This window comes from Rhodamnia argentea, chromosome 9, assembly GCF_020921035.1.
Source record: "Rhodamnia argentea isolate NSW1041297 chromosome 9, ASM2092103v1, whole genome shotgun sequence".
Lineage (NCBI taxonomy): Eukaryota > Viridiplantae > Streptophyta > Magnoliopsida > Myrtales > Myrtaceae > Rhodamnia > Rhodamnia argentea.
Window position 1 is genome coordinate 13,599,799 of NC_063158.1, and position 24,066 is coordinate 13,623,864.

Consider the following 24,066-nt stretch of genomic DNA (forward strand, 5'->3'; position numbering starts at 1 on the left):
TATTGTATTGCCATAAGAGCCCTAGGTATGGCCACGGAGGAGCTCCAAGCATATGTAGCGTCGAGCTTTGCCGTCTCAATGGCCGAGAGAGAGCCATCCTAAACTAGAGCAAGAGTGGGGGACAACGCTGAGGGACACACGGAGACAACACGATAAGGTGGTGGCAGCGGCGATTGGAAACAACGACGACGACGACATGTTTTGCCATTGATGACCGCGAGGTATGCAACGATCATCGGGCACGATGGCTGAGGAGAAAGAGGAAGAGAGAAACTAGAGCGGTCTATGATAGGGTTTAGCGGGAATCACTTGAAAGCGAGAAAACCAAAGCAAGACGGACACTCATCACAATCTCGGGAAGGAGAAAATAGGAGGAGAATTGGACTGTGGAGAGCAGATCCATATGCTCGTAGAGAAACAACCTGATGAACAACTTGAATTGAACTGCACAAAGTAAATCACAATGCACATACTTTCCTGGACTTCAAAGTGAATCACTAGGGTTTTAGAAGTGCTAAAGAACAAAAGACAGGTGGTCCAAAGCCAAGGCAAGGCGCTACAAATTACACCGTTCCGCAGTACAAGTTTCAGATTTGTTCTCAATGCGAGCGAAGGCGTACTGCGAGCGTCGAATCGTCGATCACCGCCTTCATTTGGACATAGTTTTCCAGATTCTTTCTCGCAACTTCAGCCCTTGAAGAAGAAGCTTTCTTTATGAACGCGGGTGACCGCAGACATATAGGCGAAGACGTTTTTCGTAATTTTACATGCAAGAAGTTCGGTTTTTCTTATTTTGACAGTATCTCATTTTGCGCCCCTAAATTGTCTCATTTCAGTTTTTTTTATATAGTCGACAAATAATATAGAAACCATAACTCTAATTTAACATCAATGCCCTCTATCGATCTGTCTATTATATAATTGGAAAAAATTTATTTGAGGGATTATTTTCCAGTCCTCGTCCGCCCATATTATCAGGATTTCCTGAATCTATTACATTAATGAGGATAAATGTGCAATATAAGGTTTGTTTTAGAAAGTCATGTATAACTCTGTCCTATTTTTAAGGATATTTTTACTTTATTTGATGCCCTAAATATTTTTTTTTGGAAATATCATTGAAATTGTGAACAAATAAGGATAAATAAGTGTGCAATAAAAATTATCTACTTCTTACTCTTTTCTCGTAAAAAACTGACAACTTCATTCTCTCAAAAGCTTTGGTTTTTATACAATTTATATTGGAAAAGTAGATCCAAATAAAAAGCAATCATCTCATAGTCTACTCTATTTCTTAACATTGGACTAAAATGGGAAGAAATAGATGTTAGGATTCGATGCAAATCATAATGAAGTAAAGAGTAAAAGTGGGAAAGAGAAATCGATACACAATATTTTATCCTTGTTTACCTTAAACTAGAGCTACGTCCAAGTAGAACATTCCATTATAATTAGCACCTCTCACCTCTCGTTACATCACTTAATTACAAGCGAAAAAGAGTATATATTATAGCAGTTATTCATTGGTCTAAACCCAAATGATGAGAAGTATTAATCATACCCATACAAGCAAAAAAAAAAAATGTATATAGCAATACATATTCTTTCTCGCAACACCTCGCACCTCTCATTCAACGGGACCCATGTGCTTTTATGTCGATAGAGAATATGAACCACATCTCCAACATTCTTTAAACTCGACTCACTTGTACACCATTCATACTTTTTTGTGCTCATTGTCTTGGTAAAAAAATCTGCACTATTTATCTATGTTTCAACTTTATCTAGTGCTACAACTTTCTTTTCCCTTTTTCCTTTGATGGAGCGTTATTGTATGACAATGAGCTTAGTTCTTGCATAAAATCCAGGATTTTTAGCCAAGAATAGAGCACTCTGACTGTCACAACCAATCTTCACACCACCTTGTGTAAAACCAAGCTATTTATATAATTTGTGCATTCATATCAATTCCTTAGCAGCATGAGTAAGAGCCATGTACTCTGCCTCAACAGTAGATGAAGCAATCGTGCTCTATCTCTTGCTTATCTAACTCACAACTCCGCCGAATAAGGAAACAACATCTTGAATTGGCCTCGATCCATACCCGTGTTTCTTTTGAATCATGCAAAGGTCGTGTCTATAGTTAAATATAATTTAATTCAAATGTGAATAGCCGGACGCATTAGATAACAATTCTTAAGTCACTTCTACTCGACGAGAGTAACCTGTGTACAAAATGTTGTAACAAATTGCAAAAATACAATAATATAGGTGCGTAGGAAAGACGAACTGTATTGTCTTGTCAAAAAAGGGCTTGAAGCTTATTACTGATGATTTCTCTAGAGAGAGAGAGAGAGAGAGGGGGTCTAGGGTTTTTTAGTCTGGCATTAAGTTGCCAAAAAAACCTGGAGATAAAGTAGATGAGAATAGCACAAGGAATCGGAGCCCCCTTGCATATGAGAAACATATACTCAACATAGGTTTCCTTAGAGAAATGCATGGCGATACTTCTACTCTAGAAATTAACTTCCGATCAGAAGCTGATTTTTCTATTTTTGAGAAAAGTAATTTTCTTTTTTTTTTATACTTTTTCAAGAGGCTCCAAAACTACTACGGGAGCAAAAAAGTGCTCTAAAAGTAGAAAAATAAAGTTGCGTAATCAAACCGATTTCAATTTTAGAAATTGCGCTATCAAACATTTTTTTCTCGAGAAATGTTGTTATGCACACCCTTAGTGTTTTCACTAAGCAAGTTTCCATTTGGGGGTCTCGCTTGGGGTTTGAGTGATGGAATAAACCATGGGATGTTAATCCAAGCGGAAACATAACCATCAAAGCAGAACCAAAGGTTACTCCGCTCATCAGTGCATTAGATAATGCTATTGATACTAAACAAAGCAGACTTGGACGATCTTGTATTGGCAATGCAAGTTGGGTTCAAATTAATAGGACAAGTAGGTTCATCTTTCATAGGGTTAATAACCAAAAAAGTCATAAACTATGGGAAAAAAAATTCTAAATAAAGGGCTAAAGTACTCTCATTTTTTCAAATAAGGGCCTCAAATGGATCTTGTTTCAAATAAGGGTCTAAAATATCATTATTTTCTCAAATAAGGATATAAAGTGGCTCAAAAAAGGGTTTGACTCCATCGGCTAATCAAAGGCATTTTCGTTCTTTGCTTTTTTGATTTAATTTTCCTTTTCTCGTTTTTACTTTTTTTTTACTTTTTTCGTTTCCCATTTTTTTTCTTTTTTTTCTTTGATGTGGCTAGCCCTCTTAGGTGGCCAACTATCACTTAAGTTCGCCCACTGGTGAAACGAGAGGGAAAAAACAAGGAAAAAAAAAGAGAAAAGAAAGAAAATTAAAAAAAAAATAAAGGACGAAAATGCCATATTTGGTTTGCCGAAGAGGTCAAGTCCCTCTTTGAGACTGACATGGCTATTTTTGGCTCTTATTTGAAATAAAGTCTAATTTAGGCTTTTATTTAAAAAAATAAGATTGTTTCAAACTCTTATTTGGAATAATATAGAGATCAATAGCCATAATTTTTTTAATTTCGTTAATTTAGCCATAAATCTTTTAACAAATTATCAATGTAGTTATTTATGCTAAATTTAGCCGGTAATCACTAACGTAAAGACCGAATCATCCTACGTGACACTATCGTGATCGTGACATTTTTCTTCAAAGATATGTGAGGAAAAAAAAAATATGTCATGAGGTACATTTTTGGTCTTGCTTATGTCTTGTCGTCTTAAAGAATCTTACGGCGTTTTGCTCCTCGTAACACTGTATTGTCGCAGCTATTCGGAAAAAAATCGTTATTTTACGATGCACTATTATTGTAAATCTCTGTAAAACATTTGGGGGTGTGCGATCCGTCACAGTACCTTGGAAAGTCCCCGCGCACCTAGTCCACCTCCATCTCTCTCGATCGCACTGCATCTTCAGTCACAGCCGTCGCCGCCGCTAGGCGCTAGCTCCGACTAAGGCGGCACCACCATCACCTCACCCTTCTCAGGTAATCGAATCTTTTTCATCTTCCGATCATACGAGTTTACATTCTCGGTGAATTGGATCTCACCCAACAAGTTAAAACCAGGCCTTCTGATTTGGGTCGCCGTTCTTGAGTAATGGGTAGTCGAGAATTTTACTGAGTTTTCAGGGACGTGACTTTGTGGTTTGAGGCTCTCTGCTAGTTGTCTGTCCAGCCAATTTGGCGTTTGTGTCCTCTTTTACAGTCGATTCGTGTGCTGATGCTTGATGGATGCACTGGGGACAAATCTGGTCTTTGGTTGTTTTACTTCTTGCAGAATCCGATTCGTTGTGGTTTTGTTGAGATTGCAATTGAACAGCTTCTCAAATAAATTAATTACTGTGAAATATTTGTTGATTCTTAAAAAGATTCTTCTTTTATATTGTACTCGGTTCTTGGTTTTAAGATTGATTGTGTCAATTTAGCTGCAAATTTTCTGGTGATATTGACTGTGTTTGCTGATTTTCTTCGTATTGTTCAACTCTCTGATGATGGGTTGCCTGTTTTTTTGTTTTTTCTATTTGTTGTTGTACTTAGTCCAATGGCAGGGTCAGGGAGTTCCATGGTATACTCCTTCCTTCTGTTTACCGTTGTTCTTTCCCTTCAAGAAATGTACAGAGGGAAGTTGGCGTCCTCGGAGTTGTTCACGATACTCGGAGGGTTCACTAGTTCTATCATATTCCTTGTCCTGCTTACAGTGAGTCCTAATGTACTGTTTAAGCAATTATTGTAACATGTTATTGCTGCTGGGAATGTACAAAACCAAGGAATGTGCCTTCTAGTCCCTCCGTGACTGTGATTGCACATAGTGCGATGATAATCCGTAGTTTATATCAAATCTCTGTTTTCTGCATTGATGAAATGCTGCTCTTGCAGTTCATTGGCAACTTCCAGGAATCCTGTGGCGTGAGAACTGGTTGGGGTGCTGGTAAGCAGACAGTGGTTTTCTTTCTTCTTTGTTGTTTTCGCTTATTACTTTCATCAAGATATCTACTAGAGAACTGGCAGATTAGATATGGAGGAATGCACAAGCTGTTGCATTTCATCACCAAGCATCCCTCTTGCCCTGTAAATGAACTTTGAATGGCATGAGTATCTGAATTCACTTGGCCGATTAAATTTTTCTGCCTATTGGCTGTTTAAGGGCACAGGACACTTTACAATGATGATATGTGTTGACAAACATGACATGGTTGGTGGCCATCGAAGTAATGTGGTATAGGAGTTTAAAACTTATGATCCTGAACGGTTCTTCCCCATGTAGATTTCTATCATTAATAGGAGGATATATGGGCCTCTTTTACACCCTAGCCACAATTTATCGTCCACTTGTGCACACTCAGTGATTGTTCAACTATTGACTTGAAAATTCTGTATGCAGTAAGTAATGCACCATTCTTACTAAAAGTAATGCTTCTTGACATACTCCGTGTGGCTTGTATGCTGTTTTCTTTGCCTGAACATTAGTTCTGACTATCGCTACAGTTTGTGTGTTTATCATAATGCACCATTCTTACTAAAAGTAATGCTTCTTGACATACTCCGTGTGGCTTGTATGCTGTTTTCTTTGCCTGAACATTAGTTCTGACCATCGCTACAGTTTGTGTGTTTATCATGTTGCAATCGACGTGTGAGAATGATGCTTTCCTCATTGGTTGCTACTGCACTGAAAGCTTTCCTGCTAGAAATTACACGGATTTTCCACATAATTCAGCATTACATAGTTTGCTTGGCAGTGGAACAAGTGTATCATTCAAATCTATTTTTTCTCTCTTCTATTTTCAGTTATACTGGCTGAAGCAGTAGCTCTCATTGCTGCCGGCACTGTTCACCGAGTTTGTATCACAACCTGGTAATTTTTATTGTCATTGTGAAGATTGCACTCCTTTAATCAGAAGCTCTTAGCATAGGTGGTATTTCTTATTCCCCAAGCTTCTCCCAAAAGCATGATTGCGGATGCCATGCTGGTTACGATGGATCATGCCTTTGATGGTCTTGTTTATTTTTAGGCTACAAACTAGTTCCTTCGTGTGCTTGTTAAAATGCGTCTGGATCTCTCTACCCTCTGCAAACCATGATGTGGTTGCACCTGACCTACGCAATTAGTAAAGGCCGACCTAAATCTAATTGTGTTAGCTCTCAAACATAAATGTTGAGCTTTTGCAATCTATGGAGAAAAAACCTTCAGTGATTAATGCTTAGTATTACAGTGTATTCTACTCTTCTATTTGTAGTTTTTAAACTACTGTCTCAAGTTTGTCGTAGTCAACTGTAGTGAATAGTTTGGTAATGGTCTAACCCTCAGAAGATCCTAGTTGATTTAGGTTCAACACTTATTTTTCTGAAGGAGAAACAGTAAATGACCCCAAAAGAATGCTTCAATGCATACATTTACCTGAATTTGGAACTGTAACACTTCATTGACAAGTGATCTTAATGACCAGAGTATATGTACCTCTGTGCTATTTGCCTTAAAACTTGGTTTATTCTCCAGAGAGCCAGTGTAGGTCATTATTCCTCGGGCTACCATTACCATCGCTATCCATTGTACCACGTAATCTCTGTTCATTGAATTTGCAAAGTTTATGCTCCAGTTGTTTAGGTTTCCTCTAGTGTTTCATGGCCAGTTGTGTCATTAGTTAGACAAGCTAAAAACGCAAGCAAGTCTCAGGTTTATCGGCATTCCTGCAGGAAAAATACCCTCTTGGAAACTGCAATTATAAGTCATTCCAATATCCTTTGTGCTAAGGAAAGAGCAAGCCACTGAGAGAATCAGTGGAATATGTATAGGATTATTTCAGCATTTGTGATACTAAGTATGAAAATTTAACTGCATGCAGACTTTCTAGCCTGGAAGAAGAAGGTGCTGACATGTTGTGCTTTATTGCAGCTTCTTGTTCTCAGCTGCTCTGCTTTACGAAGTCAACAAGATTTCAGGGTCGGCACTTTCTAAGAGCGAATCTAAGACAAGGAGGCACTGAGTTGTTCCTCTTTCTAGGTTTTGTCAGAATACTGATGAAAATTCCCTTAAATGCATTAGATATTGCAAACATGATAGACAAGAACTAGAATGTTACCATTTGGATTTTTCTTTCTTTTCCTTATTTTTTTATGGCGATAACCTGCGGTAGTGAGCACAATTCATGTTTGTACTGAAGTCCTAGAGTCTCATTTGAGCTTCTATATGCGCACTTTTATCTTTCATCTGTCTCCTCTTTGGTTTTTTTTTTTTTTTGTTTGGTCGATTTGGTTTTTTAATTTCAGTTACTACAATTGTTTGGTTCTCCCCTTCGATACTTATGTGCTCCAGCAGAAGTTCATGTAGCCAGAAAGAGATTGTTGAAAGCTCTTGAAGAACTTCAGAAGAAAATCTCTGCAATACAACTGAGGATTTCAGTGATTAGGCTCCAATAAGTTGATGTGTATCAACACTCTTTTCCGTGTGTAAGCTGTAGAGAGTATGTGCTTCAACATAAGACTACCAACGAAAAATCCAAGGGTTAGCTCATTAATCTGCAAATGCCAATGCAGTGTTCTCAAACAGAATACTGGCCCTATTTGGTTCAGCATTTGACCAAGGGACTTTGAGAAAATGTAAATATATTTGGGCTAAAGACTTTTTTCAAAATGCAAGTAGTGTTTGGTAAAATATATTTTAAAAACACATTTGGAAAATAACATTGACGTAAAAGTTATTTGGTGAAAAATAAATTTTGTAAAGTACTTTTACTTTTTGAAAAAAAAAAACGACGGCCGGCGGTGGCCTAGGAGGGTGGCGACCGACGGCCATGGCGGGCGGCGATCGACGATTGCCGCGGCGGGGGGCGGCCGGTCGATCGACAAGCGGCGGGGGCTTGCGGGCGGGGGCCGGCAAGCAAAGGTGACAAAGTTAAAAGAAAAAAAATTAGTTGCATTTCGCAAAAATCTTTTAGCCCAAAGCACCTCTAGAGGTACTGGTACTTTGGGCTAACGGACTTCGAAGAGCATTTGAGATACAATTGCATCTTCCCAAAGTGAGTTAAAAAAGTAACCAAACACCATTTGTATTTGGACAAGGGACTTTAAAGCCCCAATGCTCATTTTCATTGATGAACCAAACAACGCCACTTAAATGTGGAGCTATAGTGCATTGTAATAATTTTGAAGTTGAGCATTGCCTTCTTTGAGTGGACTCAGCAACTGGATGCAAAGTGTTTGAACTAGGGAGATGGCAGTCCATGGCTGGGAGAGTAACTGTACAAAGTAGTATTGTGCACACTGCTTGTGTTGAGAAGGTGAATTGCTCTCTCTCCATCGTTTACTCAAGTGCTAAGGCTTATATGGTGACCATCTTAGGAATCTGTCCATTTGGCGGGAAAGCTCTTTGACATTTTCGTTTTAAGTCATCAACATAGAGTCCAAGAAAAAGGCTTCCTACTCCATGGGTGAATTCTTTTGGAGGAAATAGTGCGTGTCGATACAGTTCGGCTTTACCTTGGGACATAAATCCTAGTTCGAAATTGAATTCTTATGGAATATGGTTTGAACATGTTTCGAACCTGAATCCTATAGCATAAGCTCCGCAACCTTTGTGAAATTCGTAACTTGTCAATCTCACAGGTTTGAGCTTTTAAGGGCTTCTTTTGCATTATGAATTTGATCGCAACAACTAGAAATTACAAATATGGCACACGTATTAGAACACAAGACTGAAGCCTTTAATAAAGGTTTTTAAAGTAGCAAGATTCATGTAGCGTCTAATGCCGCCAAAACCAGAAATTGCACTAGTTTGACTAAACCTCGTCATTTGATTTCAATTATTATACAGGAACTCATCCGCAATTTAGTTCGAATATTTGAAGTTAGCTTAATGAACATTATTCAACTTGGCAAATAATACCTCAAGAAGAAATGTCCAGGATGAACAGGCCTTGATATGGCAATGTCACACCACAGAATCTACAAAATCTGGCCTAGAGAAGGCAAACAATACGGGATTCGCTAGCACAGCGAGCAAAGCGTGCTAAAACTAAAGGCACAAACCTTCAGGCTTGAATCAATATTATCTCTCAAATAGCAGAGTTATGCACAGAGATGCAGCATCAGCATTCAGTAGCAGAATTTGAGGCCAAAACGAAATGAACAGAAATGTCTGGTCTCTGTCGAAAAATCCAGCCATATATGCGAACGAGCTCAAGTCCTTTGAAACAGGAACAAAAGCCAAGCAGAAAAAGATCAGGGCGAGAAAGAAGTGAAGCCCTAGAACATAGGTGAAATCATCGGATCTAAATAATCTAAACCAAGAAAAAGAGAATGAGAGAATTCCGTTGAGGTTTTCAGGTTGCCTTCTTTCTTTCCTCTCTTCATTTATTGGCAAGCGAGCTCCGAACCACCAAATTCTCACCTGTTGGTAAAGCTAAAACGGCAGGAAGCTAAAGGTATTTGAGAATGCACTACAAGAAAGGAACCATCGCCAAATTTTGGACTATTACAACATGCTTAAAGACAATAAGTTGCTGATCATAAGTGAAACAGAAAAGAATGTTCAGAAGGAGCACCAGCGCACTTGCATATCTAATGCACAAGAAGGGCCAAGTAAAACACACTCAAAAGTAGGGGAGACTGAGAATATAGCATGATAAAAAGTACGCCGAACAAGATAATACCACAATGTCTATCAAAAACTCGGCCTGAACAATCTCAAGACTTGCATATAGTAACCACATCATGCGATAGAGCAAAGGTCAACTAATAGTGTGACCAAATATATGGCGAGAAATAACTTCTACTGGTTAGTCCATCCTAGCTTTAGAGATAATTGAAATTTGCTCATAATGTGTCTACCTTTTCCAAAGCATATTACTAGTAAAAAAAGAGAGGGATTACACACCTTGTCAGGTCGTTCCTTCCGAGTATAGATCAAGACCTATCCAGCCCATTTACTTTTTGATCGCATCCTTTTATGATGATGATGATGATGATGATGTTTGCTTCTCTTGTTATCTTTTCTATTAGTCTTGTGGCCATTGTGCTTCCTCTTGCCCTTGTATCCATACTTAGCAACTGCAGCGTCAGCCCTCTCCACTCCCTGTCGCTATCACAACATTGGTAACTTAATTTACATAAGAAATTCGAAAGCAACAACGTGATTCATGAAACATGCCAACGGACCATGAAATGCAAGCGCAACAATCTTATAGCAAATTCAAAAGGGAAAAGGTATAGAGAAAGCATAAAAGGCATCTTACAGGATATAGGCATAAAGATGGTGCTTGTCTAATCTCAAAAGCTTCCCAGAGAACTTTCAAGTCGAATGCATGGATTTGTGAGCCTCCTTTCTTTACATGAGGCGGGCTTAGAGGTAGCTGGTCCGAAATTAGCCTTTCTCCTTTCCTAATTTCTCTATCTCCCACGATACTTTTGAGATAATTTGTATCTGAAACTGATGAAGGAAGTGCTTTCTTGCAAAAGAATTTATGGTAAGGTTGAAGCCTGAACCTGCTTATAAGATCAACAGCACCACAAAGCTCCCTAGGTCCTGTAATTTAAACATAATCTTGAAAAAGAAAGAAAACATCCCATAATACCACCTTATAGCAACATCTAAGGAAAAAAAAAAAAAATTGAATGACATGTAAAAGAATGTAGAAAAATTAAAAATTGAATGATATAGTACATTAGACAAAGGAGGAGAGCAATTGGCATCAGGGATATGCCTAGAAATTTTTCTTAAAGGAGGCAAACTCAGTATTAATTTAGAGTAATCAAGTTGATCGATCCCAATGATTCGTATTGATAGTATTCGTAGGCTAGAAAATTTTCATAAATAGCATACTAAGTAGATTTATCTTGTGAGTAGCAAATGAATGTTTATAATTGCATAACTATCTATTACCCTTTCCAAGTAAACCAATGGTGTCACTATAAATGAATTTCCAAAGATCAGCAGCCAGTCCACCATCCTGCCCACCCACATTCCCTAGTCCCAAACCCCCCAACTACAGAGAAAAAACCACACAAACTGTGCACATCCACCACACTTTAGAACAATCTACATAAATTGGTAACATCCTACTTTTGGAAATAAGATATTAATTATGTTTGCATGTTGCTGATCATACACAACATTCATGAACGTCGAGATATAACCTTTTGCATCCATGTTTATTCACATGACTTTGACCTTGACTGTTTCACATATATAGGTAAAAAAGGAAAAAACAAACGATGCTGCAGCATGACTCTTGAGGGAAAGTATCAAGGACCCATTAATGAATATAAAGATAAGCTTGCCGTATCACCTGGCAGTTTCCTTCCCCAAAGATAATCCAAAGCACAATGAGGGGGAGTGACAGCATTCTCTAATCAGTGAAATGACATCGTTCTCCCATGAAAGAGCAAAATTTGAAAATGCCGACGCTCATCAGATAGCTCAAGATTTACACTCTGTTTGGAAGCACCCTAGGAGAACAAAGTGGAAAGAAAAAGCCCACAATTTTAAATTTTCCCTTCTCATTCTAACAAAATTTCTAATTCTTCAAAAGTTTTTTCCACTAAAATTTTCACTTCTCCCATTTTCCCGCATTTCCCAAACATAGCATTAAGGATCGCTGGAGAATGTTCAGTGAACAGCTCTTAATTGTAATCCTTTTTAATCTGAACCTTCTCTCTTTTAGGCACAAAACTTCCCGACCACATCGGTTATCACAAACCAAAATGATGAGGTAATAATTATAAGAATTTTCTCTGAGATGAAATTTTCGTGAAAACCAAAATCAAGACTGGAGCATAAAATAGATTCAATCGTCTTTAAACTGACATACAGTAAGTACAAAAAGACCGGTTCTATCACAAGTGAAGGAGGGAGGACTCCAAAAGGGCCTTTTACTATGACTAGATAAAGGACGTTGAATACTTTGTGATGACCCCAGAGATAAACCAAATTGACCTTGCTATCAATTGCCAAATTTTTGTACACAATATTAATCTCAAATATCTTCCATTTTCTGATCAAAAAACCTCTTGGCAACGCATTTTCCGTGTTTGAGGTATACCTTTCATAGAACTACCCCAACCGATCTATTCCTGTCCGGAAGGGGATATATCCTCGAATTGTTATTTCACTGCGTCTAAACTTCACGCAAAAATCTTCAAAACGTGAAGCTCCAATAAACAGTGAATGTGGAAGGAAAGTAAGCAAATGACAGAAGCTAGGAGATCTAGCATTAACTGGTAGAGGGAGTGTAAACACAAAATTTGAAGAAATGATAGGCTCTTGCTCACAAAATATGCTCTACCTCAAGAGCACTGATAGGATGAGAACAGGGAAAAAGCAAACCAACAAGCACACTACAGTGCTTCTTCTTCTTCTTTTTTTTTTTTTTTACTTCCTTATGTTCAAATCATCCCTTGCAAATCCAGAATTTGCTTTTCTTGCCATATTGTAATAGTAATGCCTATGATATGTGATTTGATGTAAAAACCAGAAGAAAACAAAACACATCCCAATTGATAGACAGCATGACGAAATGATTTCTCATAAAGAAGTACTATTAACCAACATCATCAAGAACATAAGCTAAGAAAAGTAGCAATCTCCCATTGTAGGAACTAGAAAGTTAAATCAACCTTAGATAAATGTAACTCACCTCTTCCAAACCTTCTATCCACCTCGTGATCCATCATTTCATCAATGTAGGGAATAGTGACCAGCAGTCTCTGCAATGATAAAGTCCAAAAGTTCCATTGGGAAGAGAGGAGAACATAAAGAGTTCTTGCCAAGGATAATATAGAGATTCCAGATACTTAATCTCGACAACCAGATTTTACCAGAGTCATTATAAAACTGTCAAAATAACTTACTGTCAAGATGGAGCCAATAAGAAACTTATATAGCTCGCAACACCATCTACTAACTTTGTGCTCGCCATTTGTGGATGACAAACATAAAATGGCAAACTCAGCCATAATCTCCTTAAATACAATTTGAAAGAAAGCACCAAACCACGGTGAAAGGTTCTAGAAGCCACAATAATATGCTGAGTAATGCTACTCATTCCCACAAATTGGACCGCTAAAACAAGCTGGCCACTCACAGGAAGGTCAACCGGTAGCTTTGGCAATTTCAATGGCACAGGTCATTTGTGGCCATGTTGCCATGCGTCTCCGCTCGCTAAGTCAAGGCAGGAAGCATCTTCCTTTCCGATAAGGAAAGAGGCAAATGGTCATTGAGGACGACAATAAAATTAATCGCTAAAAGTTTCAACGACAGGTCACCACGGATGGAAATGCCACCATCCGATGGCGATACTTAAACCAAACTCCTCACATTCAATTCTTTGCACTCCCAACGAATACCCATCATGAACAGGCAGATTCGTGGAACCCATCTCCTCCCTTCAGGATTTGGACCCAAACGGTACTTGCTTCAAAGTAATTTACTCAAACACCAAGGATGCGAACTGATACAGAGACACCAAATCAAACAATCCAGAGATCGAGGAAAACATGGCATCAAATCATCGTTATCAACTCGACACATCATCAAGAATCACCCAAAAAAGAACAAAAAAGTTACGAACTTTTTGCCTAACTTGAAGAAGAGAGAGCCGGGTCTTGCTTCCCCGCCATCAGCAATGGCACATTGCGCTGAGAAATGGAGGAACGGAAGATTACGCTGTAGTTATGCAATGGATTAGGGTTTCGGACAAGTGGCTTCGAATGGATGCTGACATCCGACGTTGGACGTAAATCCATTTGCTATACGGACTGAGGTTTTACTGTGTACCTCGTCAGTCGAGGTATTACCAAAAATATATATAAATTATTCGGCTTTAATCCTTTTTCACACGAAAAATTATTGGAAAAATTTGAAATGCCCTCATTTTTTCAAATAGGAGCATAAAGTAGATCTTGTTTTAATAAGGATCTGAAATGCTCAAATTTTCTCAGAAAAAAGCCTAATCAAAATGCATTTTCGTTCTTTACTTTTTTTTTCTTTTTTTTGGCCTTTTCTTTTCTTTTTTTTTTCCTCCCCTCACCTCGCCAAGCCATCTAGCTTCAAGCGAGGGTCACTCTCCTTGCCTGAGGAAAAAAAGAAAAGAAAAGGCAAAAAAAGGCAAATAGAAAAAAATAGAAAAAAGAAATGACAAAAAATAGAAAAAAGTTAAAAAGTAAATGATGAAAATGCCATTCGGTCAGGCCTTTCTTTAAAATAATTTGAGCACTTCAGGTCCTTATATGAAATAATATTCACTTCATATCCTTGTTTGAGAAAATGAGGACACTTCGGACTCTTATTTAAAAATTTTCCAAACTAAAATGCAACACAGGTATTCATTGTATTTCAAAAAATAATTCATTTTTTTTTAAATTATAAGACAATGTTAGCTGACCAAACCACCTAAGATATTCGGCGTTCACATTAGTAATTTTCAGCTAAACAATAACGCAAAAAAATTAAATTAGATTTTCCTTACCATAAAGCGGAACATAATTTTCAATTCATTTTCACGTATCAACCAAATACCGAAAATATTATCATTTTCATAAAAAAAATGACTCTTTGTAAATATTACATTTTTCATGTAACAAACAGAACCTTAATAGACGATTCTGACTCAAATTTTCAAGCGCGTACAAAAAGGCATCTACCTTTCATCCAAGCGATAATTCTGGTCCGGCCACCGTTAAAATTCCCATTAAGATGTGCCTACTTAGGGGGGGCATGATAATACTTCTGGAAGTGGATGTATGTTTCATAAATACTTCTGGAGTAGAAATTCGTTTGGTAATGTAACTTCTGAAGCGTAAATTCGTTTAGTAAAAACTTTTACTTCTAAAAAAAAATTTTACTTCTAAAGTGAATTTTCACTTCTAAAGTTGTTTTTCTCCCAATTTGAGAAGTTAAAAAAAGTAACTTTTCAACTCAAGAAGTACTTCTCAAATAAATAAAAAAAGACCTCACAAAGTACTTCTTGCCTCACTTTCTTTTTATTACGCCTTCACCCTCTTTTCAATTAGGCCCGTCTCCGCCGACTTCCATCGCCGCCCACCCCTAACCACAACACCCGCCGCCACCGCCGACAACCGCCATTGCCAACCACCGCTGGTCATTGCCCATTATCGCCCACGACTACCGCCAACCGTCGACCATTGCCCCTCGCTAGCCGTGACCACTGCTCGCCACCGGCCATGACCCCGCCCACCACCGGCCATGATTTCCGACCATCGTCCATCGCTTGCCGCCGGTCGTGATCGCCGACCACCACCACTGTCGCCAAGTCACCATCTCTGGCCGCCGAAATAAAAAATAAATAATAATTTTTTATTTTTAAAAAGTAAATAATATTTTTTAATAATAAAAATTATTTTTTAAAGAAATTTAAGAAATTTATTGACAATCGACAATAATTCTTCATAGAAGATTTTATGTTAATAATATTTTAGAAGTAAAAATTTTTAATTATTACCAAACGAATTTCTATGATCATAAATTAATTTTCGCTTTTGAGTTGAAGTAGAAAAATCAACTTCTGACAAAAAATTGATTTGTAAAGTAGAAGTGTCATTATGCGCGCTCCTAGTGTTGGAGGTGGCAAACAAAAGGTGATTGGCATTACATAGGCATATGTCGTATAAAATAGAAACAATTAGATTTTTGTTTTTATGATTTTATTCTATCCTAATCTATTTTAGAATGCACACTATATGCGCTATTTGCTATGTTTAAATTGTGAAATCCTGCAGTAATTTTGTGAATAACTTAAAATCCAGATCCATACACTACACTTAATGAACTCATTGCCTGTATGTTGAAAATACTAAGAACTTTCAAATAAGTGTTCGAAGTTTGGCTATTTACTTAGAAGAGGGCCCATAGTGGATCTTTTCTCAAATAAAAAGCTTAAAGTAACAAAATTAGTCTCAAATAAAGGCTCGAACACGCTAGCCGGCTTGCTCCGGCAACGAAAGTAGGGCAAATTTGTCCAAAATTTGGTGGCTTTACCTAGATTGAATCAAGGTTCCCGTAACCAATTGAAAAATAGACAAAACCCTAAAAACCAAAAAACACCGAAAGCAAATTAACCGACTCACGTTTTCTCCCTCTCTCGCTACCTCAACTCTATCGTCGCGAGCTCCAATTCCGTTGTTGACTCCAAATCCATCGCCGTCCCCTTCAAGTCCGTTACCGCGAGCTTCGAGTCCGTCGTGGATGGTTGCCGGGTAGACTTTTGGCTATGACGCCATTAGAAGCTTAGAACGATACGATGTCGAAATGTATGGGCCGTTTCGACACGGCCGCTACCCACTCATGTCCCTCGTTGGGAAATGGCGTGGCGGGCATGTTGTCAAAACTTAGTTTCGAGCGTCTCATGTGCCTTCAGATGTGAGTGTAACTTTGTTCATGTAACCATCCTTTTCTATGCATCCGCCAAAGATGCAAGTAATGGAAAAAAAAAATTACAAAAATTGTTCACATTGGCATCAGCGGTCCCATGTGAGACTGTCGGTGTTCACATCGGCGATTTTCGGTCTAAATTGGTCGGAAGGACTAAATTGGTAAATCGTTCAAAAGGTTTATGACTAAATTGGTCAATTGGCATTCGATTTTGATAAATTTTCCCCTTCCATGATTCTCATTTTTCGTGCATAGGGAGCCCGCCCGCCCGAACGGTAGGAGTTTGGAGACGCCGGGACAAGGTCGAGGGTTCGAACCTTGGACGGTACCTGGACTCGATTCAGTTTCCACATCACCACCAACCCTGAGTTTGTTGGGATGTTTGAGTTGGCTTTGGAAGTTGTTAACTGCTTGAATGATACGAACTTGAACCGTAATAAAGCGGTGGACCTAAGCAACGGACTTGATACGGCACCACCACCAACCGCTTATGGCCGAACCGACCCCTCATCGACCGACTCCAAAATCATGCCCCTTTTGACCTCCCTCCCGCCCGGATTGTTGTACAATCTCAAAACTCGTACCTATACCTAAGTTATATTATTGTGAAATCTTTGATCGTGATAAAAATATTTTATAGTAGTCGCGCCATGTGAAAATTCACGTCTTGAATGAATCCATTTGGAAAACGCAATGGGAACCGCATTGTCGTAAATCCAAAAAATGTCGGGCTTCAACTTATTCCATCGGCCACGATTAGATCCAAAAACCCGCTCTCGATTATATCTCTCGGCAGCTCCATGTCTTTTGTAATTCTTGAATCCAATTCTCCTCTATCCTTTCGGTATTCGTGGAATGAGCCGTTCGCATGGACGGTTCGGTCGATCGCTTTTAGACCCGTCGAGAGAGTAGGGATAATCATTCCGGTCAAAGATAGTTCCTTCTTAACTCGATTGATGCGCGGAACACGGTTATTTCGAGGGTGTTTGTAGGCTTTCATTTCTGCTGTTTCCAATTCCTTTTTTTTTTCTATTTTCAGCACTTAATATTCGAATTTATTAACACCGGATGATCCAAATCTCGACATTCGGACATAAAATTATCTGCAAATTGTTCATGATTTTCAAAAATCGCTCTTATATATATATTTAAGAGATAAACAAAAAGAACTTCATACGGGATTTATCGTCCAATCAAGTCTCAAAATGTAAAATAATTAATTTTTTTTAAGCAGGCATTCATCGAATGCTCACCTAAAATTACATCAAATTCTTTGGGCCCCAGCCCCACAACACGACTTTGCGTGTGAAAATACTTGATTTCCCCACCTTCTCCAGTGAATTCGAAATACTTAAAAGCCACCCATCAAAAGAAAAAACAGAAAGAAAGAAAGAAAGAAATACTTCAAAGGCCAGTCTCATCAAAGTAGGAGAAAGTATTGGCAAAATAAATAATTGGATAAATAAAAGTAAAGGCAATAAAAAGTACAAAAAAAAAAAGCGAAAAGTGCTAAAAATTTAGACATGACACTTCCATCGAAACCACCAGGGCCAACACCTGCAGTTGTCTGACCAATCACGTTCCTCCGCGTGGCGAGAAGCATTAAGCACTATGGCATCGCTGCTGTTGTGCAAGCATTTCTGTTGCCATAATATTAGGCAAAACAACACAAATAGTCATTGAGCTTTAATTCAACATATAATGTAATTTTTGAACTTTTAATTTCATTAACGTGATCTCCGAACTTTAACTCGATGTGCAATATGATCAATGAACTTTTAATTTGACCAATATGATCAATCAACTTTTGAGACATGTTCGATCTAGTCCCCGAAGTTGAATCAAGAGAAGAGTCACATTGAATATCTCATTATAGTTTAGGGACCGTATTGGTCAAATTAGAAGCCCGTGGACAATTTTGCACATCGAGTTAATAGTTCGGAGACCGTATTGGCAAATTAAAAGTTTAAGGACTTCATCGCACATTGGGTCAAAGTTCAAGGATAATTTGTGTTATTATCCCACGATATTATATATGAATGAGCAAGATGGACCGATTGCTTTGATCAAACTGGACTCACGGGTTTAGTCCGATTCTGGATGTTATAGGTCCGGTTCCCGGTTCCTCAAGGTAAAATCAATGTCCAAGCGGTTCCGTTCCCAATTATAGTGGGGAGACGGACCGATGGACCGCCCATCTGGACTGACATATTTTCAACATTTTTTATTTTTAAATACATTTGATATACGTAGAAATGAGATTTTAGGCAAAGAAATGGATTTGCACAAGAGGAAAAATTTCCGATTAAATATTTTGTTGTTAAATAAAATATTGTACATAGAAATGAGATTCATATATCTCCGTACGGTATAGAACATTGTATCTGATATTCATCGTGTCATGGACATCCTCCATATGAATCACAAGAATATTATACGTAGATATGTGAGTATCGAACAAATCCCCTTTTTTTGGATACATTTCCCTTTTATTTCCATTTTTCCAGTTACATTGGACTGCCCAAGAACCGATCCGATCTTTGGTTCATGAGGAACGGGACCATGCTCACACCTAATATTATACTCGTACTTCAACGTAAAATACACATATGTCGGTAATTTTAATTAAGAAAAGTTTACTAAGCATTTGCTGAATTTTGAAAAGAAAAATTGTCTTTAATAAAATAAACTGAGCTATAAACATGTAAACCGGGCGCGCATTATGCTCCAAAAACCAATTTTTAGCCAAAAGTTAATTTTTATACTTATGGAGATAAGTAAATACTTTTACTTCTTCAAGTGGCTTTAAAATTATTTCTGAAGTAAAAAAAATGCTATATAAATAGAAAAATAAATTTGCTTAACCAAACGGATTTATGCTCCAAATGTTACGTTACCAAATGGATTTTTGCTCCAGAAGCATTTCTAGAGCATAAATTCTACTCCAAAAGTGTTGTCATCTGCGTCCTACAAGGCGTTCTTGCTTGGCTAAAAATACTTTAATTTTGGACTTTATCTCATTCTTTTTTTCAGTAATTAATTATTATTATTTTTGGTCTAAAGTAATTAATTATTCAACTTGTTATTTTTCTTTTATGTCAGAATTATTTAATGATGTCATCAACAAATACATTATTTTTTTATTTCCCATCAGATAGGATTGTGTGGCGACAAGATTCATACATTATACAAGTGAATCAAGCTCACGATGACATCATGTTAAATCCCATTATAAGAACTTAATTTCTTTTTTCTGTATACTTGTAAGTTAAATAACGATGGCATCCCGCATCACAACATACATTAGTCTTATCTAGACATGAGAATATAAGTTTCCTACATTCATAGGGAAAGGCTGTAATGACTACGGGCACATGTATTGTACTTTTTGGAACACGATTGATAGAATGTATGTATCCATTCTATCGATTGAGTCGATAGGCAAATGAGCCAATTTCGCCGCTATTGATATAATTGAAATGAGTTTCCACGACCACAATGTGGTGGGTCGGTTTGTGACCCACCACTCGTTTCGCTATCCGGTATGCCCGGCATTGGGGGGAAAAAAGAGAGAGACAAGGTGGCCTTCGACATAAAATGCAAAGCAGATGTATAGCGGATATGGGATCTTGTGGAACAGGATTTGATCCTGCAAGCGACTCAGCACGAGGGAATAAAATTCGAACGAAAGGGACGGAACTACACTGACGAGACGGTGTCGGTGTACGCCGGGCGGCCGAGCACCGGACCCCAATTGCACGCCGGACGCGCGGATGCTTCCTTCCTTGGACCGTCGGCAATCTCTCCCTTTCTCTCTCTTCCTCCCTCCCTTCTTTGTGCTTGGCTGTCACCACAAGCTCATCGGACAAGTCAACACACGTGGCACGCCTCCCATTGGTCCACCCAAGAACAAAGAAAGAACACTCTCTTCCATGGTTTCTTTCCACATGTATCTCTCTCTCTCTCTCTCTCTCATCGTCACATGTCTGTACTAGATAGACCAAAGACCACCATCACCACTCCACACGATCCAGCTTGTGTCGGCAGAGGAACCTGGGTCAGTCAATGTCTTAAGAGTCTAGAGAGAGACGCGACATTTTCTCTCGTTTTCCCGAGCAAACTGCCTCGGCCCAATCGGGAAAGCCAACGAGAAACCGTCGGGGATTCTGTGTTTTTCTTCTTGTGGGGGGCGGAGAGATGATGAAGAGAAGGTCGAATGTGTACGCAAGGACGCGCGAGAGCTCCGCGGCGGCTACGGCGGCCACGACGACGTCGTCCTCGAGCGCTACGAGCAGAGACGAAGAGGTTGAGTGGGAGGTGAGGCCGGGAGGCATGCTGGTGCAGAAGCGGACCGAGAACTCGGGCCTCCCCGCCCCGAACGTCCGGGTCCGGGTCGCCCACGGCGCGATCCGGCACGAGATCTCCATGAATTCCGAGGCCACGTTCGGTACGCTATGTCGATCGGCGATATCAGTCTAAAAAACATGCGTTTTTTTTTTAATTTTTAAAAATCACTCTTTTTCTTCAGTTTTTTTTTTTTTTTTTCGTTTACGATGCTGAATCGACCCGCATTTGGGACGTCCGGGGACAGGGGAGCTGAAGAAGCTGCTGGCGGCGGAGACGGGGCTGCAGGCCGGGGAGCAGAGGCTGGTGTTCCGCGGGAAGGAGAGGGACGACGGCGAGTACCTGGACTCCTGCGGGGTCAAGGACCGGTCCAAGGTCAACCTCATCCAAGACCCCATCAGCATCGAGCGGCGGCTCGTCGAGATGCGCCGGAACGCCAAGATCCAGACCGTCCGCCGCGCCATCTCCGACGTCGCCGCCGAGGTCGACAAGCTCGCCGACCAGGTGAAAACTCTTCTCCATTAATCTCATTCTCTCACCGGTATTTCTAATTTCCACTGAAAAGTGATCGCGGAAATTAAATAGTCGAAGATGATATTTTGCCCTTTTATGTTGACAGCAACCTAATAGTAATTACCAAGGAACTAACCCATCAGATAATCCACATTTAAATTTTTGCCACCTCAGCACTTTTGAAGCCGGTTTTACGATTTTGCCATGGGTATTTCGGTCTTTTCGTGGGGCGGGCAACTATTTTAATGTTTGCAAAGTCAATCAATTTCGCATTTTGCACCTTAACGCATCTTTCCTTGTGGTATCCAAGCGATCGTTTAATTTGAATTAATTATGGTTAGAGTTGAATGTTCGATTCGAGCATCAGCGTTACTTTCGAGAGATCTTCCTAAAATAAAATTTTGAGGATCATTTAACATAAATTTCCTCTTAAAGAGTTTCGAATTTTTGGTACATTTGGAAAGTGAAAGCAAAACGTGGCCGAAACGTGGATCGGTCGATGTGAACTTTCATGAGCATCAACTTACTATTTTGCTCATTAAAAAAAAAAAAAAAGTTCGTGGGCTTTTCCTTACCACCAAGAACAAATTTGGGGTTTGGGGGCAAAATTGGAAGAATGGAAAAAGTGAGTCAAAATGGAAACTTTGACTTGATGTTATAGAGTCTTTTTTTAGGGACATGTATCCTCCAATTTTTGGCCTTCCAATTGACAAAATTGGCAATGAGGTAAAATTGAAACCACCCGGGTCATACTAGGGGCTCTGCAACCACCATGGGAGAGCTGAAATCGGGGTTGAGGGGGCGAATCGAAACCCTTCACGGGACGAATGGCCGGGGCTCATCGCCGCCTGGCCTTACTCGGAGGGGAATGGAGCCATAACACTTCCGTGTTCGGAATTTATAACGCGCTATGTTCGATCTGCACTGGCACCTCGTCGAGTCGAAACGAAAGGGATGGGCATACGAACGATCCCGAGTAATTTCAATTTTCAAAACGAATTTTCCGCTGCCATTACGAGGCTATTTGTACTGTTATTTTTTTTTATTATTTGTGTTTGGGTTGATATGTCAAGGGTCTCTAAATTGGGGAGATGCTGAGAGTGAGAGGGACAAAGAGTGGGTGGAAAACAGTTGCATTGTCATGATCACGACATAGCTGGCTAACATTGTTTTGTTTTGGGGGCGGGCCAATGTTGCAATGGAAGCACCAAACATAGGTGGCTTTTCTGCTCCATCAATGCCAATTGGGCCGACCACAAAAAAAAAAAAAAAATGCCAATTGGGAGAAGTTTTCGTGTGCATCAAGATCACGTGAGACCACTCCGTCTCGATCGTCGAATACCGCAGACTCGGTATGAGATTTCTATATGATCCGATAGATCAGATGGAGTGGGCTCATATGCACCGAGCGCGTGCAATACTTGGCCTAGATGGAAACGAGGCGGTGCATGGTGAATACCATACCATAGATCGAGCGGATCAATGTGGGTCCGCCGCCAAACCTTGGCGATGTCTTTGGGTCCATCGATCGGGTTGGGACGGTCCATTTGGAATGTCTTTCTTTGGCGTGGTGGCCAGCGCTCGAGCAAGCGGCACCACCCCTTGAGGATTATTACCTTAGCTGTCCAGACCTGTTCGATCCGGTTACCGATTTTCGATTTGGGTCAATCTATTCAGTCCTTTTTGTCTCCCCGACTCTAATCGAATATAAAATGTGGACCGCTAGGGTTCTATAGTAATAGCATTTTCTTTCTCTGTACTATTTCAAATGGTTTCTGCCTGTTTTGTTGTACATTGAAGACGAAATGATGCTAAGCGTACGTAATGTGGCTAACTGGCTACCAGGTCTCCGCCATAGAGAAATCAATCGCCAAAGGAAATAAGGTCCCGGATGTCCAGATCACGACGCTGATAGAGATGCTGATGCGGCAAGCCATCAAGCTCGACGGCATCTTCGCCGAGGGAGACGCCGCTTCTCTCAAGAACTTGCAGGTACGCGCCGCAGCGACCCCATTTGAGTCTTCCTCTCTTTCTCACTTCCCGGTTTTTTACCGATGGTTATAAGGCACGGATGGTTTCGAGATCGACGTGTATCTTCGTGCCGAGCAGTATGTGGTTTATGATATGAAGCTAGTACTAGGATCGGATTGAAGAGGATGTGATTCTCCATGGCTGTGTTTTTCTCTACAGGGAAAGAGAGTGCAGAAATGTGTTGAAACCCTAGACGTGCTGAAAGTATCGAATGCCAGAATAAAGCCCGTGATCGTCACGACAAAGTGGGAGACATTCGATCATCCACCGGAGCCGCCGGGGGCGGTGGTGGCGGCCACCGCCACCAACCCGTGGGAATTTTTCGATTGATCTCGACATATAATAGTATTCCTCTTCTAACTACGTTTCTTTCCCTTGATCTTTGTTGTGTAAAATTGGCTGGAGAGAGAGATAGAGACATAAGCGAGCTGCATGCTTGTGGTTTACAGAAGAAAACCTAGAGCTTTATCTCCAATGGTCTTTTCGCCAATAAGGATTTATTAATCCTAGGATGTTCGTTGCACATTCATCTTGTATCAGAAGCAAAATGGGGATTGTTGCTTAAGTTTAGTCGTAACTTCTATCTTTGGCGGAATAACTACCTCGGCGATGGCGACCATCGCGATCACCGACACCCAGCGTCTGCGCCGTGCTCTCTTCTCACCCTTCTGTTACTGGTCACTCGCTGGTGATGTCGAGCTCGTCGCCTACGGCGGAGCTTGGCCCTGGCATGTCGAGCTCCCCCATCGATTGTCCCCATTTT

General features: G+C 39.8%; 3 protein-coding genes across 7 annotated transcripts in view; 2 read left to right on the forward strand and 1 right to left on the reverse strand.

The window, feature by feature from the left end:
* LOC115728778 (BAG family molecular chaperone regulator 2-like) overlaps positions 1 to 23,868 on the forward strand; it is a 26,449-nt gene extending 2,581 nt beyond the window's left edge. Inside the window, exons 1-5 of one of the 3 annotated variants that reach the window (XM_048285135.1) lie at positions 2,344 to 2,361; positions 20,496 to 20,862; positions 21,007 to 21,263; positions 23,118 to 23,264; positions 23,463 to 23,868. In XM_048285135.1, coding sequence (XP_048141092.1) covers positions 20,613 to 20,862; positions 21,007 to 21,263; positions 23,118 to 23,264; positions 23,463 to 23,633 — 825 coding nt within the window. In that variant the 5' untranslated portion in view covers positions 2,344 to 2,361; positions 20,496 to 20,612 and the 3' untranslated portion in view covers positions 23,634 to 23,868. Of the gene's footprint in view, positions 1 to 2,343; positions 2,362 to 20,365; positions 20,863 to 21,006; positions 21,264 to 23,117; positions 23,265 to 23,462 lie in introns of those variants that run through there. The other 2 variants (XM_048285134.1, XM_030659173.2) reach the window with 2 other exon arrangements.
* Positions 3,836 to 7,240, forward strand: LOC115728781 (protein KRTCAP2 homolog). Of its 2 annotated transcripts, XM_030659177.2 has the most exons (6): positions 3,836 to 3,951; positions 3,990 to 4,021; positions 4,574 to 4,733; positions 4,913 to 4,964; positions 5,822 to 5,888; positions 6,927 to 7,240. In XM_030659177.2, the coding sequence occupies exons 3-6, from the start codon at positions 4,578 to 4,580 to the stop codon at positions 7,015 to 7,017; spliced, it is 366 nt and encodes a 121-aa protein (XP_030515037.1). In that variant the 5' UTR covers positions 3,836 to 3,951; positions 3,990 to 4,021; positions 4,574 to 4,577; the 3' UTR covers positions 7,018 to 7,240. The 2 variants fall into 2 exon arrangements, with proteins under 2 accessions (XP_030515037.1, XP_048141104.1); XM_048285147.1 differs by having other exon boundaries at positions 3,855 to 4,021.
* On the reverse strand, positions 9,046 to 13,070 carry LOC115728780 (mediator of RNA polymerase II transcription subunit 19a-like). 2 transcript variants are annotated; one of them, XM_048285138.1, is made up of 5 exons: positions 12,878 to 13,070; positions 12,664 to 12,733; positions 10,264 to 10,553; positions 9,906 to 10,103; positions 9,046 to 9,531 (listed from the first exon to the last, which is right to left on the reverse strand). In XM_048285138.1, exons 1-4 carry the CDS (start codon positions 12,980 to 12,982, stop codon positions 9,942 to 9,944), a joined length of 627 nt encoding a protein of 208 aa, XP_048141095.1. In that variant the 5' UTR covers positions 12,983 to 13,070; the 3' UTR covers positions 9,046 to 9,531; positions 9,906 to 9,941. The 2 variants fall into 2 exon arrangements, with proteins under 2 accessions (XP_048141095.1, XP_048141094.1); XM_048285137.1 differs by having other exon boundaries at positions 9,046 to 9,431; positions 12,878 to 13,067.
* Positions 23,869 to 24,066: the final 198 nt, after the last annotated feature.